We start from the raw sequence: 18,664 nt of genomic DNA on the forward strand, positions 1-18,664 counted from the left end.
TCTCCTAAAGGCATGCAAAGATGACCATCTTACATATCCTCTGTCTACAGGCTTGAGGGTGGGAAGACAGAAGAGCTGTTCAACTATCTAAGTCTGAACAGATTTAGAATCATTACTGCATTTGAGAAACACATGCCCAAGAAATATTTGTTCTGTATTGATTCACCACTGAAACATAAGAAAATAAAGGACAAATGGAAGACGCACCAGGGCTGCCACACAAAAGAAACCAAGAAAGTCTCTCAGCACCTGGACACACAGCTGGAGACTTAACTCCTGCAAACACACAATGAGGAGGACTGAACTTTGTTCATTTGCGTCTCTTTAAGAATACCAATCTCCCCAGTTGATCTGGAGGAGGTATTTTACAAAGGGGACCCTCAAAAAGAATCAGAGGTGTGCAGTTTCCTGGGAAAGTGCACTGTCCCTTAACCACTTCTCAGGTAGGGCAGGACAATTAAAATACGGTAATTCATTATTAAGTATGGGCTACATTATGGCTCATCTCAACTCTAGCAATCCCCCAACTAGTTTTGTCTGGGCTGTATTTATGACAATTATTTTGCTCTACATTTTTGGGGAAAGCAGATTACACAGCTTGCTTCTTTGATGTGGAGGGCCAGGTTTCAAAAGAAGACTACAGGCCCAGAAGAGTAGAGTGTAGTTTATACATAAAGTGAATATTTCATCACAAGTTGTATTGCACACTTCTATTGAGAAAACCAGGATTTATTGAGGCACACAGGAAACATGTCTTTTGCTCAAAATAAGAAAGTTCTGATTAAAAGAACTTTTATGCACTAAAACAATCACACAACATGCTTTTTGATTTGACTCTAAATCTACATGTGGATTTTGTTCCTACACTGCCATCTGAAATCATACTACTGAGGCTCTTGTAGAATCAAGTCACCTCAGCTCTCAAGGTCATAGCAAAGACCTTTTTTAAAGGAATGCAATATCTGTGACTACAATATACCTTCCCTCACATTTAAACATAACAGCATAGTAAAAGCAGCTTGTATGCTCCAAGCTGAGAGACTACAAGTTTGAGAAGGACAGTATAATTTTAGCACAAAATAATGTATTTCTTTTCATTTCTCTGTCAACTTGGCTTGAATGTTTCTTATTTTTCATGCTGCAGCACAGAAGGCCAGTACCCACACAGCACAAACTTCCATGGCTAAAACTGGTGTGCAAAGCATTGAGGAGCCCTGGCAGTACAGAAGCAATACATCTCAAATGCACTACACATGTAGATTAAGCTAATTATTACTTTTCCTCCCAATAAAACCAACAACAACACCAAAAGAGAGTTCCTTCCTAGAGCTAGAGATTTATGGCAGTACTACTTACTATATCCAACAAAGAAGCCACCTTTTGAACAGTTTTCAAAGTTGGCCTAAAAACCAGATTATATTAATCTAAAGAAGGACCAGAGATCTCTGCACTACTGGAGATATACACAAACACTTACCAGATTCCTTTGTAAAAACACATTTGGGATGGCAACTGAACTACAAACTTCTTTTTAGACATAATGATTTAGTGAATAGGAGCAGACTGCAATACTTCAATTACCTGTTAGCACTTGCAGGGTTTCAGAATGTATATACAATGATGCTGACTTTGTAGGAAATTACTTGTTTATTCATCTGTTAGTGACAAGGCCACAGTTGTGTGGCCTTTGCACAGTTGTGTGCCATTGCACAAGCATATAGAATCCCTGCCCAGAAAAGTTTGCAAACCAACTGTTTGTTAACACAGTATTTCAACCCTTTTACCTCTCTTCATAGGCCAGGCTTGACTGGTATGTTCAAGTATCAGCAGAGTTAATACTAAATTATGCTCAACCCACATTCACAGCTGGGATACAAGACACACATTTCATTCCCAGTTGAAGTTACCTGAGGTGTGTCCTGAACTTTTAATTCCTCACTGGTCAAATATTCCGCTTACAAGCTCTTTAGACTGAGAGCTCATGGTAAGGGAGAGAAGAGAGTTCCTTACCTCTTGTGCAGTAAGTGCATGTTCCCCTGCTAGAAGCAGCATACTCAGGCCTCCCATTTGTGTAGGATCTGTTAGAAGAATAAAACGAAGTCTTAAGTTGATTCATTTGCTTGTTTGAAAAACCTACCACTTGCACCACTAAAGACCCAGAAGACTATTTGTCACAGACACTCTCAGCAAGCTGCCATAAAAGGCAGTTCAAGAGAATCACAAATAACCATTTCTGTACCCTCTGGGAAAGCTTTCAAAGCTGTTTGAAGGATTTAATTGGATTTGTGTGCTTAACACCCCATTGCATGGATTTACAATTCTACTGCCAAAGGTTTTATGTACTACAGAGATGAATATCTTTAAAACAGCAACTGCAATGATCTCACACATAAATATACACAAAGATGTTCTAATAATGCTCAGGTTTGTAAGTTGGTGGATGCTCCTACCAAGGAAGCGGTTCCTTCCTTGGCAACTGAACAAATAAAAGGATGGAACAAAACAACACAATCAAGCTCTGAAGCAAAATTTCTATTTTCATTTGTCTATAATTTAGAGCTGTATTTAGTGGTGAAAAGTGCCAGCCTGACAGCTCTGAAGCATGAAGCCAGAACAGCACAAGCACTGGCCAGGCAAGCTGCCTGCCTACTTGTTGCCCTGCCAATACAATACATAATTGAGGAATGTAAAATGGAGATATAAATGTTCTTTCTCCAAGTATTTGGTACTGACAGCTTTTTCCCTCTAGCCTTCCTGCACCTCAGGAGCTCAGAAAATGACAAGAAGTGAAAGCAATAAACTCTGACAGTGCATTACTCATGGAGTAGCTTTTCCACTCAGAACAGTGGTTGCTCTTCATCACTATGAAGACTAATTGTCTGATTTTGGGAGAATGCCTTGGGAGCAATGCAGGCGCCTGATTTAACACTGTCATGTAGAGACAGGGAGACACAGTGGCCAAATGTCTCATGCAACAGCCACAATGTGAGTGGATTTTTTTAATCTTTTCAGCTGACATGGGCCAAACCTGTACCTGTAAACCTCCAAACAGTTTAGGGCTACAGATGATCACAGTCCAATTCATGGGAATACTCATCAATGCTGTTTAATTCAATATCACAGATGCTGCCCAAAGTTTTCCTGCACACAACATCTCTCACTAACATTCCCAAGGTAAGTTTTTCCAATAGTCTTTTAGAAGGGTTTCTATTTAGAAACAGAGGAAAACAATGTAAATAAACCAGGCTCATTCACTACCTCATGGATAGAAGAGTGGCATATTATTAAACAGTACTAAACAGGCATCCTAAATAGCACCTAGCTTCAAACCCAGTATTCAACTGGAATTAACTTTTTCCTTCACCACAATAAACACATAGAACATATGTGTTTTAGAGGCTTTAGGTTTTTTGAAGAAGTTTGCCTTTTTAAATTAAAAAGGAAAAAAACCCCACACTTCTATGAAAAGACAAGGCACTAGCAGAAGTGTAGGATCTAGTAAGAGGAAGAGACACAGAAAATGAGAAAATGTGAAGGGCCAGTAAGTATCTAAACACAATTCATAAGTGAAGTGATCCTATCAGCTACAACACTTTTTGCCATCCAAGCAGCTGATCAGAAACCATTCAGTCCTTCAAACCAGAAGACATCAGAGCAATTAGGAAGTGAAAAGTTAACACATATCTTGAAAGATAATGCCTGAGCAGGCAGTTGATTTGGAGGAGGGAGAGACTGGAAGAGATCTCCAGGTCCTCCATAAACTTACTGAGCCCCATATTAAACAGTAAGGCCTTGGCTGGCTGTTTTCTATTTCTTTACTCCCTTTGGAAGATGTTTGCAGGATAAAAATCTTCTAAGCATTAAGGGCTTTCTTCCAGGTTTTAGCTTAAATATCCTCAAGGCCAGGTAGTACATGTTTTTCTGGTACTCGCATCTCTAAGATTAGTAACTGTTTCCCTAAATGGTATCTCCCTTTTCTGCATTTACAGGACTTTTCCTACTCTTCTTCCACTTGTTTTCTTGGTCTAAACAATTCAAGATCTCCCAATGTCATAAAGCACATCCATCGCCCATAATTTCAGCAATTCCTACAGCTCTCCTCTGCAGTTATCCCAGGTGCAGCTTGTCTTTCTTGTATATGGATGACCAGCAGTGCAACCACATCAGATGAGGGGGGTCCTGAAAACACTGCCTGACAAACTGCAGTATAGCACTTTCTCATGCAGGCATCACCCTGATGACTCCCAGCTGCTCTTTTGTGTTTTATTATCCTTACCTGTTGGTCCTTTTCCCCCTCCCCAGCTTTGGCCATCTCAAGAACACCCAGTTTACAACTGGAAAATTATTGCATTTCTTCTAAATATCTTCTTGGCAGTTTTGGCTTTCTGCCTTTCAATTAAGTAGCTTATCATAAGAGAATAAAGATGGAAGTGTGGTTTAGTGTTTTTCTCCCTAAGTAAGCAAATACTTAAACTGTTTATTTAAATATAAAAATTAGGAGGAAGGAAAAATGACAGATGAATTAGAAACAAAAGTTTAATGTGATGCTTAAACAACTTGAACACTTAAGCTGCAGCTGTAGCAGAGGGTTGGTGCTTAGATGTCTGTTCATGATAAAAACAAAAATCCTTCTACTAAGTTTTTCAATTACAAAATAACTTCACCTAAGGGAAGACAAAATGTACATATCCAAATACTGCCTTTTGCTTATAGTGCCTTCTCACCACAATAATATTCTCTTCTGGCACTAGGAGCTTACTGGTATGTAGAAGAATTTTAAGGGATATTTTACAGAATTTATTCTTAAATCAACAGTACTGGGAAAATAGCACACACATTTGACTTGCAGAATGGCAGGCGATTCGTGACTTTCTCAACAGCTTTTAATATTGATGAAACTTAAAACTATCTCTCTGTTTGGGAATGACATACTTTGTTAGTACTGGGCTGGTTACAGACTCAGCAGGCTGGCTTGTTCATCATTTCTCTGTCAGAGGAAACAACAAACTGAGGAAGTACTAAGCAGGAAGAAGGCCAGCAGGAACTAGCTTCAACCAACTTTTACCTGGGTGCATAATTGAGCTTCTTTCTGAAAAACAAACTGTGTTTCTATAGGGATATAGCCTACTCTAAAAGTGTCTTTCTTCCTTGCCTCACTAAAAAGCATTTTGGCATGGATGGTTTTCTTCTGAAGCAAAAATATGCAAGTACTGTGAATCTCACACATTTGTAGGGCAAAGCTTTTGCAAACAGCAGTGCTCTTTGCCCCACATCCTACACAGGTGAGCCATATCATGAGAAAAACATGCTCAATTACAGCTTCCCAGCTGGATGATCAAGGACACCACTAGTGGGTCTGCAGGTCAGAAGCCCAATGCTGATGCCATACCTCAGTTTCTTGATATAATATAGGTCAGCATAACGAACTTAAATGTGGCATGGTTATTCTTGTAAAGCCAAAAAAAAAGGACAGAAACAGCTTGTATGGGAGTTACAAAAACAAAGTAAGATCTTACTGTCTACATATTAGATTTTCCAAAGTAAAATATAGTACACAAAAAGCAATCAAGACATGATTAGCAATGACCAACAAACAAAACAGATTTCCTGGCATGATTCTAGACTTGTATAAACCCTGTCTTGAGGAAATTACCTGCCTCGAAGATACAAGTGAATCAGTGGCATTTCAAAGGTAAAAGTGTTTTTGAGGTGGTTCAGCTACATTTCAGTTCATCAGATAGTTTACAGCCTGGATTTTAAAGAGATTGTACTGGGGAGAAGAGTGAGAGTTGAATTGAACTATCATCTGAAGTCAAGCAGAGAAGAGCCCAATAAACATATATAGCGTGAACTGGTATATAGTTGACAAAGCAGTAATCCATTTGGCATGGTACACTTGTCATGATGTGGATGCTGCTAACATCTCTGTCAGAAGCTGTCTTTATTTTATAAGGTATTCTTATACCCAAGATATTGCCAACCTTCACTGGCATGAGGATTGGAGCAAGATCCTATGAATTACTACACTCATTGACTCAGCCTGCAGGAAAAAAAAAAACCAACCAAACTATCACAGGTAGCACTAAAGGACTTTTTCAGAAATAAATGGCTCTATAAATAGAACAATGGATTAGTTTCTAATTAATTCTTAATTTCTCTGTCCCCTACTCTGACAGGTGTTGATTCAAGACCTCTGTGCGCAAAAACTTGACATTAGGATAGCCCAGCAGGACCACTGGGGGATGGATGAGAGGTAGATTAAGGCTTGTTACTTTTTCTTTGTGTTAAGTCAATAAATATTTAAGGAGCATAGAAATGACTCTAAAAGCAAAAGCAGAATGGTCTGAAGGGGTTTGTGATTTTTCGAACTGCTCTCCCGTATATCAGAACTATGCAGCATGAAACACTTATTTTGATCACATTTCACAGTTCCTTAAGAGCCAGAAGAAATTTCATTACAGGCATTTTCATAGCACTACACTAAGATATACATGCCTCTTTATTCCTTTTCATTCTTTTAAACTTGCTCCATAAAACCATTTTCTACTCTCCAGCTCACAATCTCTCTAAGCAGAGAAGTCCTATCTGCTACACACCTGTCATAAACCAGGTAGGATATGACACAGTTTCTAATTTTATAACTACTCATGCATCTGAAACTTTAAACAAGCAAAAAAATAAACCAACCAACCAACCAAACAAAAAAGACCCCAAAACACAAAAAACCCCAAGGGAAACAAAAGGAAAAAACAATGGCAGGGAATTTTTTTTTTTTTTTAACATTGACTGCTAGGTTCTTAAGCTTCCAGTATTTAACATTAATGTCCCTGTATTTCAAGGTCATGATTACAACAGTTCTGCTATTTATGGATATCAGTGAGAGATTATCTGCTTTTCACCTGCTCAGGCACTCCACCTATACTTCTTCACATGTTTCTTTTATTTTTTTTCCAAATGTTTAGAAGTTTAGAATTTGCTCCTCTGAGATACAATGGGCAAAAGAGCACATTTAAGTGAAATTAAATTATGCTTCCCTTGATGAAAATACAAAAGTGTTAGTCCCACTAAAACATTAATCTACAAGATTATCATATATAACTTGAGACACCCATAATTTTTTTTTTTTGCAAAGAGTAAATTACTTAAAAGAGTACAGCGTTCTATGACAGAGAAACAGAATGCACACAATCAGCACTTTCCTTTTTAACCAGAGTAACCAGAGAATGGAAGTCTCTGACAGCAGATAAACTGGAATAAAAAAATCAATCAAATCTGGGCCCTACAGAGGTTAAGAGTTAGGATGCCTCACATCTTGAAAATAAATCATGCACTACGGAAAATTTTAGAAAACTGATACACAGAGGTTTAACTATAGTTTTGGCAAACTACTCTGGGACACTACAGGACCATGTGTAGGAAAGAAATCAGGTATCCCAATTCAGTTTCAATACCACATCCCCAGAGCTACAGCTGAGTACCATGGATGGGAATCTCACCTGCCATCCCAAAGTTAAGTTGTGGCATTTCTTCACTTTTGGTTACTTTCCTTGGGCTAGGTAAGTCTTTTGCAGAGTCTGATGCAATGGCCCATAGCTTTTTCCTGTTTGTAACACTGGATGCCTGGGTTTTCACAGGTTTGTTGGTTGTGGGGCACCACTTGTACCCTGGGTTTGCTTTCATAAATGCATCCTTGTACTAGAAAAGAAAAGAGAAATTACCAGTCATTACATGATACTCTACACAGGGCAACCAGAGCACACTGCATGTAAGAGGATTTAATACAGTAACTAATCCTTAAATATCTTGATTTTTTAACAGTTTAATCACATGCTTAGAGTCCAACCACCAACACAATTTGCTAAGAAGAAGTATTAAGATAAGGAGAGTTGTATCTAAAAAGCGGGTTTTCTCTTTCCTCTCCTGAGGGTTTATTACCCAGAGCAGGCTGAAGTTCTGATCCTGCCAACTGCTCCCCAGTGCTTGTATGCTCGTGCTCTGAGAAACAGGTACTTTAATTCTTTGCAGGTTTTCTTTCTAGTTTGAACTAAATAAAAACCCACATTTAGCAATAAATGCAGCATGATGCCTTAACTTGCACTAATTCTCGAATAGTTCTGTATTTTAGAATATGAGTATATGCTTTCCCAAACCAGGCACCAAAACCAAATTGCAACCAGTATAATGTCATATTCAGTGTCCTGTGATAACACCATCCCAGTGTTCCTTCCAAAATGTACCGCGCTGTATTGGCTGCATAAAACAAACTGTGACCATCTAAAACACTCTTTGGCCTTGAGCACCCAGCACACATCTCAGTTGCTTGCTGTGTTTTTAGTATGAGGCAGCAAAACAAAGGAAGCCAAACTACACATGGGCAGTGGGAGAAAGGGTTTGGATCCCACAGTTTGGGAGGTGGGGGAAAGGACCAGGATCTATTTTATTCACAAAACACCAAACATTAAACCAAGATTTTTGAACGTTAACAGTAAAAAAAAAGACCGCATTTCAGTATTTTACATCTGCTGCTATGCAAAGTTGAGAACTGGCAAATCAGAGGAACATGCCACACATTCCAGCTGCAGATGTTTGCCTAACAACTGATAGGGGTGTACAGCACTTGCTGCTGTGGGAGCCTACCCAGCCAGTACCAGTGCTCAGCACAGGGAGAAGGAACCCAACACCCCTTCATGGCTGGGTAGCTCCCAGGGGCAGCACAAGACCAAAAGAGCGACTTTGTGCTTGGAAGCACACGGCAGGGCAGATGCAGGAAGTTTGTTCTGTGATTACACGTTCCCACCCACACAGCTGCCATCAGTCCTGGTCATGGCATAGAGAAGCACCTATGTTTCATGCACATGCATGCACAGAAACATAGAGAGGAAAAACAATCCCTTGGGCATCAGATACAGAAATAGCACTGAAAGCCTTGTCCTCTGCTAGAGCCACTACAGTGTTTTCCCAGCTGAACAGTCTGCCTTGTGGCAGGGTCACCATTGCATGTTTACTGCTTTCTTTCATTTCTATCTTCACCTTTGAGCTGGCACTTGCTACCTCCAGACTGTAGCAGAGATAAAAACGTTTCAGTTTACAAGAAACACGGCACTGTGTGAACCCTGCTGTGGGAAGTCCTGTATTATAGGAATGGCTATAAATAATAAAAATCTGCAGGGATCAGTGACCCACATACATGCTGTATTTTCTGAATAGGGTGTATGTATTAAATCTGCAAAGTAAGGACTGCGACACTGCTCGCCTCACTCCTTTTCCCTTTCCCTCGGTTTGCTTTGGGAGCTCAGTACACCACAAAAATAGCCTGGTGGAGGGAAGGGATAGGAAGGGGAGGGTAAGGGAAGAGGAGGAAAGGAAATACACGACAAAGCAGCTTTGCCTTCCATTGTTAAAGCCACAGCCCACTCACAAATCATGTTACCAGCCTGCAGAGTGAAAAGCATAGAGTCGCTAGCAATGAGCTACATAAGCTCTTCATATCAGCAATGCTGCTTTGAGTAATTGAATTATTCTATTGAGTAATTTGACAAGCCGACAGGCTGCCCATCAAATGAGAACTAGGACGCATGCCATTTGTGAGATGAAGCTGCAATAAGCTTTTAATCAGTTTTCAACAAGAGTAATTCAAGTGAGCTGGTCTATTAATGTCTTTTTTTTTCTCTGCAAAGCCAAGAAGTGAACATTAACTGCAGTTTCTGAAGGCAAAGGAGCAAACCGAGGGAGGACAACTCATTGGAACTGTTCAGTTTCAACACATAAAATAAAAAAAAAGAGAATATTTAAAAAGTTAAACAATGGCCAAGAAGTACTTTACATAAATGCATACAGGGGCCTGATCTAAATCTTAAAAACCCTCTTGGTATTGACTTTTGTGACTACTAGACCAAGGCCCAAAACAAACAGATTTTGCTTACCAGGTCATGAGAAGATAAATTAAATGAGCTACAAAGTAACAAGAAAAAGTCAAAGGCAATAGTGTAATCTACTGCTTTCCTCCCTTTCACCCACTGTGCAACTTAACACAGCAGTCTAAGCAGATGTCTAAAATTGATTAAAAAAGCCCCAAAACCCAAGCAAACCAAACCAACCAAAGAAAACTACAAAAAAACCCAACCCAAACATAAGTACCTAACCTGGAATGAAAGATACCACCTTGCTTTCCACAACAAATGGCAGGGACTGCCCAGCAGTCATGTTCTGAAGTTTCAGGTAAGAAATAGAACAAGAAGTGTTTGTGGGATTGGTCTGATGCCTTATTTCTGTTTTGTGAAAGCCTGGAGAATGTTATGTTATGCAGCAGGACTGGTGCCCCTTCAGAACTGAGTATAAAACTCCCCAAGATGCTTTCATCACCAAATAAAAAAAGATTTGCTTCCTCTATTTGTGGTAGGAACAGGAGCTCACAAGTGGATTTCAACTACACCTCAGGCTAGCTGTTAGCACGTGTTTAATTTTAAATGCATGCTATTAATGTCACATGAATCCCAGAGACCTAACATTAAAAAAAATTCCCTAGAAAATACAGCAGTTCATTTTTCACTCCTGAAGGATGCAGGGTTTGCATTACACATGTTATAGTCCATACATCAGCCACTGGCCTTGCCGAACTCCAGCCAGCAAGCCAGGACAATTGTCCCCTCCTACCCTGAGGAGCTGCCAAAGCAGTGGCACCACAAGGCCAGCAAGCTCCCAGTGTGGCTGACTGGACCTGAGACACCACTGGCCAAGGACCAGCAGGGAGAAGTGTTCAGCTCAGCCACTGAATGGCAGCAGGATCACACAATCAGCAAGGTTGGAAAAGACCTCTGAGATCACTGAGTTCAGCCTACAGACCAACACGCTGTGCCAGCTACACCACAGCACTCAGAGCCATGTCCAGCCTTTCCTTAAACACTTTCAGGGTTGGTGACTCCACCACCCTCTGGGTCAGTCCACTCCAATGTCTAATCACATTTATCAGGCTGCTCCCTACGGGAAACAACCCTGACTACCTGGATCTTGCTGCTGCAAAGACATATTTAAAAACGAAGTGTCTTCTAGCAAGGGAATAGGGCTTGAACAGTAACAATCTCATCAGATACTTCCTAAGGCAGCTGAACACTCCCAGGAAGTCCTGTAAGAGTTAACAGAAGAACACCACCCTTATTACCGAAGTGAATAAAAATGCTGGTGCATATTTATGAGTGGCCAGATTAATTTCTCTCAGTGAAGGAAAATGCTAAAACATACAGCAACACTTCTGGTTCCCCTTTTGAGTATGTATCAACTACTGGGCTTATATCCTAGACAGTGAAACTTTCAAATTTAAGCTTATCTAGGAAGCCTGCAGGGTAGAAATAGAAAGCCTACTAATAAAGTAACACCAGCAAAAGCAGACATCAAGCTCTGCAGGTGCACCACCAGGTCTCCAGGGCAGTTGTTGCTAAAAGAGACCAGAAACCACAAGATGGAAAATAGAGGGAATGCGGGGCCAGTTTTTCCTGATAATGAAGGTAACCCAAGGTACCTTACCTACTAGGAAACTTCTCATAACTCCAGCCAGCAAAAAGTTTGGGTGCCTCACTATCTCCCAAAATGATGCATCTTGCATACAGCTACACATATATAAGTAAATATACAAGTGCCTTTACATGCATACTGCTGAGGTAATATCACTGCTAGTCTTAAGCAAGCAAGAAGCTGAAAGCTTCTTGCATGGCACGTGATCTAACCTAAATGATTTTGGGAGCTATAGCAACAAGTAGTAAAAAAACATTCTAGAGACTGTAGAAGAGCAGGGACTGTAGCCACTGCAGGAAGGACCACATCTGTAAGGCCCACATGTATCTCTGCAGGAGTGGTTTGGATGCTCAGGGTATACAAGAAACATTGTAGGGTTAGCAGACATGACAGAGGGTTTCCTGGAAGATGTGTGTCCAGCCAGGACAGTGGCTACAGGCTGTGCAGTGAAAGTCAAAGGACACTGAAAAGCTACATTTAAGCAACAGAAGATTACTCACTGTATCTTAAATCTCAGTGAGCTTATACAGGTACTCAAACAGAAGACCATTGGTACAATGGTATTTTTATTTTCTTTCAAAGACACTCACCTTGATTTCTAAATAAATTCTCTTTAGGAAAAAGCAAAGTACCAACAGGTGGTTCTCACTACAGTTGACATTAACCTCTTTTTGACAGTCTCAGCAGTAAGCCTACCTATAGGTGAACTTGTTCAACCTGCTCTATGTGAACCTGCTTGAGCAGTGGGTTGGACAAGATGATCTCCAGAAGCCCCCCTTCCAACCCCAACCATTCTGTGGTTCTGTGAAAAGCAAGTGTTACAATAAAAGTACCAATCCTGGCACACAGAATAGGCTTGTTTTGAAGAAGGCCCAAATGGATTCAACAGCACATTATAGCTGCTCATTATTGCTGTAACATACACTGTTTAAAGAATAAAAATTATATGCTATCTCTCTTCTAGTTCATAGTCTTAGTACTACTTATAATGATGTAAACTACTTAGATTTATTGTTCTGCTTTGATGTTGAATATTCAATTTGTTCTTCATGCCAAAAAAAAATCACTACAAGAACAATGATTTCTATAACAATATGATTAATGGTTTCAGATCTGTCACTTCATACAGAAGTTCTGCAATTATTTTCCTTCTTAATGAACAAGTTTCCTTCAGCAAGATAAAAGGCTAAGAAAAACAGTCGCATTGGGTTTGTTTCTTCCAAAAATTATTTCTTTATTCTCATCTTTCCTTTCTCTGCATTTGTACTGAATCTTCTAATTGCCCTTTCTCCAGACATTTAGAGAAATATCGCTAATTCGTGAGCAGGGAATGCAGAATGAAACTGGAATAGTTGGACAAAGCTGAGAGTCAAGTGTTTCTATATTGTGTCCCAGATGAGAAACTACAGAGGTCCTACAGACCCCGCTTAAAAAGGACCTGCCATGCTAAACACTTTGTTTTTCTTGTGGACCTTTCCATGTTTACATGAGTTACTGAACAATCAGACCTAACAGCCTGTTAACAGTAGCAGACACTTCAGATCCCAGGGCAGGCATGGGTCATATCAATCATTTCACAGCCATCTATACTTCCCACAGTGTGTTAGCAAAAAAATACTCAAAAAAAGGAGAGAGATTTTTTTCCTTCTCACTGCTGTTCCTTTATTTTTATTAAGATTGAATTCAAAGGTTACCCACAATCTGTATCATACAGGTAGTCACAGGGATCTGTTTTGGGGCCAGGTTATCAGCCTAATTAATTGGCTGTGTTTTTCTCACTCTACTATCAATAACCACAGCCTTCTTGGCAACAGCTTATCAAGAAAGCTATTTCTTAAAAAGGCTCATTTGAATTTTAAGTTCACATAAATATAGTTTGTGAAATACAGGGATAAATCTCCTTTCCTTGCTCCTGGTTAACGTACTCTGATTAGGCACTGCTCTCTGACTTGGTATTGGGCTCACTAAATCTTGCTTAATCAGAAACTGGTTAATGGGGAATGTACTTCAAGAAACACTAGTAATTTTTTAATTCATTAGCATCAAAGGTAAAAAGGGACTACATTTCTTGACTGTGCCATTGGTTTGGTCCACCAGTAGCTGTCATCACCGACTGAGAATGCACAGGTAAGTATCACTAGTCAGCTGACACGGAACTGTATGTTAGTGTTTACAATGGTCACTATCCTTGTGTTAATGCTTGTACTGCAGAAATTATCAGGCCATACAATCACAAAGTCCATATAATTGTAACAATGACTACTGGAACCAGGTTAGTTTGTGTAAACAGAACAATTGCTTTCCCTTCTGGTCCAAAGGATCAAGTGAATTAAAGCAAGAAAAGGAGCTGCTCTGGGCACCATAATCCTATGGTGAAGCTGAGGAACAGAGAGAAGAGAAAGATCCCACAGAAAACATTCAATACACAGAGAAAAAGAAGACAATACGTAATGAACTCCCTTTACATCGACCATTCAGACAGAACATACCTCCTTGGCCATGTCAGTGTATTTCTGTTTTTCTTTTGGATCTAGAACAGACCACCAATCTGCCAAGATCTTGGTTGCGCCACGATTATCGAGGCGAGGATGTTCTTTCCGCACAAGAGAGCGGTGGCGTTTGCAGAACAAGAGAAACGCATTCATTGGTCGGCGAGCTCGTTGCTCTGAGGACTCGTCATCTTCAGTCTCATCAGCATCCTGCTCTAAACCATCAGGGCCAAGGAGCGGCACCTGGCAGAACCGAAAGGGAAGGGGTGTAAGCTCAGTTATCTGCGTTTTGCACAAAGACTGAGACTGTGTGCGCTGTATGGGAGTGAGGGAGAGGCACACGGATGCACACAGCTGTCTCCAAAGGCCATCCGTTGCATCCAGACAGTGCAGAGTTCCACATCAAACCTCCTCACCTGATGGTCCCAGGTTCATTCATGCTCTCTGCAAGACTTAACGCCAACTTCCAAGTGGAAAAATTTCTAAGCTGAGGACCATTCTCTACTAACAGTGCTAAAGGGGTTGGAGGGACAAGATCCTTCCTACTCTCCTTCTGACAACCTAGAAATCATCTAAGTGGGATGAGGCAACCAGAGCTACCTTGGACCTTGATTATTCATGTTCACAACTACAGAGCACACAAGGAGAAACAAGTTAACAGTTTGTTAGTTTGTCCATTGTTTTTCCCCATCTCCTGCTGCTTACTGCTCAACCTGAGAGCAGCACAGCAGTGCAGCCACCACAAAGCTGTCCAGCAGAGGCAGAAGGCACATCTCAAGAGAGCGCTGCCAAAATGTGCTTTCTCCACTTACAGGCCAGCTTAGTATTCCTACAAGGGAGGAGCCATAGAACTTACTGCATGAGACAAAAAAACACCTCCTACCTAACGGCGACGCTGCTGTTTTATACCATGTGTGAAAGGACCTGTAAGATCAACAGAAAGCACCATCAGAGAATCAGGCTCTTGTTTACCCTTGTCAAGGTCACCCTCTCAGTGTATGGCTCAAGGCAGTCTCCTCAACACTGACCTTTCCATTCCTGCCTTAGGAAGGCACCAAGGAGATACAGATATGAATGCCATCCTGACATGATGGAATCATCACGTCTGCATAAACAGTTCCCACTTCTTGTTACAGAGAATGACTCTAACTGGAAAAGTGTGAGGTGCCAAATGGCATTAAAAAAGGGTAAGGTCAGTGTCATTGAACAATACCAAAATACCAAGTGTCAAACCAGAGACAGATTACTTCCACTGTGCACTCAGTACTCTGGAAGATAAATTGAATTTCACATGCAAAGATAGTAAAAATTGTAGACAGCTTTCTCCTTCTTTTTCCCTTTTTAATCTTTGCAGTTTTAATCTTAAACAAAGAAGAATGAAAACTTTTAGTTTGGTATGCTCTTTAGAGCCACTAGAAGCAGATACCAGGCACAAGCCAAAGTCATGTCTAAAATAAGCAATTAAAAAAAAAAAAAAAAAGAACATCAAAAACCCACTTTGAGCAATCAAGATTAGGATGTGCAACACATTATTAAAACAAAGCCGATAATACTATTCCAATCTACAAAAATTTGTCCACTATTTTAAAGGCATGATTAACAACTCACTTTCTTGCCTTTACAACCTTATGGGCACCGCATTGCATCACTTTTTATTGGCTGTTTCTTCACAGAAGAGAACAAGACAACACAAAATATAGAACACAGCTAGGGAGAATCTGATCCACCATTAACCATCTTGGGTGAAAGCATCCAATTAAATCTACCTTATCAATATCTTCCTCTTCTTCTTCCTCTTCTTCCTCTTCAGAGAAGTCAAGGAGTTTCTTGGCCAGCAGGGGATGCCACTGAAGACACTTCCTTTTTGGTCGCTTCCCAGTTCCTTCACCTTCTGTTGAGTGATCCTTATTCCTACTACTGCCTTTCATTACTGTGACCTGTCATGCAAAAATATGGATAAATTCACAACAAACCCTCAGGCATAAATGACCATCAAACCAGTGGCAAATATATGAGGCACCCATGCAAGACTCTCAGAATTTTCTGGCAAGATATTAGATAGAGATTTATTCCAATTATTGATATAAGCATGGATGTACTTTATGCATTCTTAACACTTCCACGTAATGCCTAAAGTAACTACCAATACACAATTTAAGAGCATGAAGTAAGGATGTCAGCTAAGCCAGCTCTCAAATGTGCCCCTGTCTGAAGGATGGCAGAGAAGTCCTTCACTAGCCAAGTGAGTGACTCCACAGCTCTCTCACACATATATCCATTGCAGCTTTTCATATTTTGCCACTACAAATGTCAACGTCAGGACATCCCTCTTTCTCACAGTGGAACATATCACCAACCACTCATATGTTAATGCACTTATATACACCAGTATTGATACAGAGCCCCACGATACTATGAGCTAAGGATTTGTCCAGTGCCATTAAAAGGTGCAACAGGGAAATCTGAGTCCCTAAGATAAGTGAATTTTAATAAACAGATTTGAAGCAAACAACCAGAGATAGTTATGCTGACATTTTCAAAGTACTGCACAGGAAACAAAAACCATGTGCTGAGCCAAGTGCATGCAGAAGACAAATCATATTTAGTTGTGGGTGTGTCCATATCTAAAAAATACCTCAGAACTACATCTTAATAAAAATTCATGCTTAACGCATGCAAAGTATCAGTTTAAGGGTTGACTTAAGAGATGTGCTACCCAACTAAAGGACAAATTAATATATATAAACAAATAAAACCAGCACATTACATCAAAGTATTGAAGCACACAGCAAGTGCTGCTAGCACAGAGCCTGGTCCCTTGTAGCCTTCTGTTAGCATAGTGCAGTATCAGTGGCAATCCTGACAGGAGCATGGCTAGCTTTCCAAGAAAATAACACAAACATCAAAACATACTTAAGAGTGGTTAGCCAGATACATCTTATCCAATAAAGCCAATAAATTTGATGTAGTCTTACATGAGTTTCTCACCAGCAGGATAAAGCACCAGCATAAGCCCTGGTCCCATAGGCAAAGCCAGAAGAGGCTGTGTTGCTCACCCTCAGGAAAAGGGCACAGAAAGAATCAAACCTTCTAATTGCAAGGCCACAGTGCATTTTAGGATGCTGCTTTCTGTAAGATGCCTGGTGAAACACTAATGTTTCAGCCTGCAGGGCCACACAAGAAAGCTGCCACACTGGCACTTAGACCAGCTGCCCGAGCCACTGTGCCACCTCTGGGGCAAATGCCCCCCAAGAACCATCTTGCACTGCTCCAGCCACATTCCTACATTTAGTGAGCACTAGTTCTGGTTTTGGATGATCTCTTCCAGGTGTTTCTTGTTGGTTAACTTCACCGGCATTTTGGCAGTGTGTCCTTGCTAGCACCAGAAACGTCCATAAGCGGCTGCTTCCCCTGCAGACTTCAGGAGTGCAGAAAGCTAAAGGACCTTCAGACACTACTTACTGTGTCTGAAGTAAGCAGATGTGCTTACTGGAGGAACAACTGAAGCCTGAAGGGAGGAGGTTCACAAATTTTAACCTACATTTTAAAATAGCATTTTCCTGGACGTATATTGAAGTTTGTTAGGTCTTCCCCACTTGTCAGCAGTATCTGCCCCCCTACTCATTAGGGAAATGCTGTAACTTTGTAGTAACTTTGTCCCATTAAGTGACATACTTTGGTATCCACATCTGCCTAGAAAAACATTTAAACTTTGATTTCGTCTCATGCACTCCTCTGTTCATCTTCTGTAACCAGCTTCTGTAGGTTACAGGGAGTTTTATACAGCACATAACCATGCACCATTTTACCTAAATTTTCATCCATGACTTGCAAAAAACAGATCCAAATACATGAACCATTTTGTCTTAAAAAACCCCATTAAAGTGTGGAAAATGAAGCCACAATCCAGTATCAGGAAATGTATGTTTGAAATTGTTTTTATCCCACTGTGACCTCTGCAATGTACCACACTGCACTGTGCTCTCCATCTGTCTCTCTTCCTAAAGTGCTGAACCACCATTTGCTTTTGTTTGGGGTATTTTCACACACAAATCATGAGTTAATGTTCAAGCAGGAACTTCAGCTCCTGTGGGCAGCAGAGATTCGTTCAGAGATTGTTAAGTGATACAGATCTGCCTATTACTGCAGTCAATAAAGCATGTGGCCTATTTCTGAGCAGGATAAATACACTACAGTAGTACAGGGAGAGCTACTCCAGCCCTCACCACTCACATACTCATGTACATGAGGTAATCATATGGCTTCTGTCTACAATCAGTCCTAAGTATGATGAGTACTACTAGTAGCCTCCTATCTTGTTAGTGTGAAACTAAATTAACATTTGAGAAGTGCTCCATGATCCTTCTTTACAAAGCTCATCTGAAGTCTCAGGGCTATTTCAACAACAGTACCACCTTTAGAGCTGGCACCTCTCTGCCTGCTGCCCTTAAAAGGATGAGTAGGGGAAGACTTCACAGGACTTAGGTGTATTTTACATGTGCTCTCCATCACCCCTGAGACCCTGCCTATGCTCCGTGCTGAGTTTGGCGAGGCAGCACAGAGCCAGGCAACAGTCACCTTGCAAATTCCTACCTTACACCTCTTCACCACAGCTAAGCTCACAAATAATTTTTGTTTTCCTTGCATGAAGGCCAGGTATTAAACTC

At 40.6% G+C, this 18,664-nt stretch overlaps 1 protein-coding gene across 8 annotated transcripts in view; it reads right to left on the reverse strand.

Annotated features, from left to right (window-relative positions):
• BBX (BBX high mobility group box domain containing) overlaps nt 1–18,664 on the reverse strand; it is a 149,193-nt gene that overhangs the window by 58,956 nt on the left and 71,573 nt on the right. For all 8 annotated transcript variants that reach the window (XM_054627799.2, XM_077174393.1, XM_077174394.1 and 5 more), the window contains 4 exons: nt 15,764–15,934; nt 13,998–14,240; nt 7,497–7,695; nt 2,011–2,078 (listed from right to left, as the gene is read on the reverse strand). In XM_054627799.2, the coding sequence (XP_054483774.2) occupies nt 2,011–2,078; nt 7,497–7,695; nt 13,998–14,240; nt 15,764–15,925 (672 nt within the window). In that variant the 5' untranslated portion in view covers nt 15,926–15,934. The remainder of the gene's footprint in view (nt 1–2,010; nt 2,079–7,496; nt 7,696–13,997; nt 14,241–15,763; nt 15,935–18,664) is intronic.

Source organism: Agelaius phoeniceus, chromosome 2 (assembly GCF_051311805.1).
Source record: "Agelaius phoeniceus isolate bAgePho1 chromosome 2, bAgePho1.hap1, whole genome shotgun sequence".
Lineage (NCBI taxonomy): Eukaryota > Metazoa > Chordata > Aves > Passeriformes > Icteridae > Agelaius > Agelaius phoeniceus.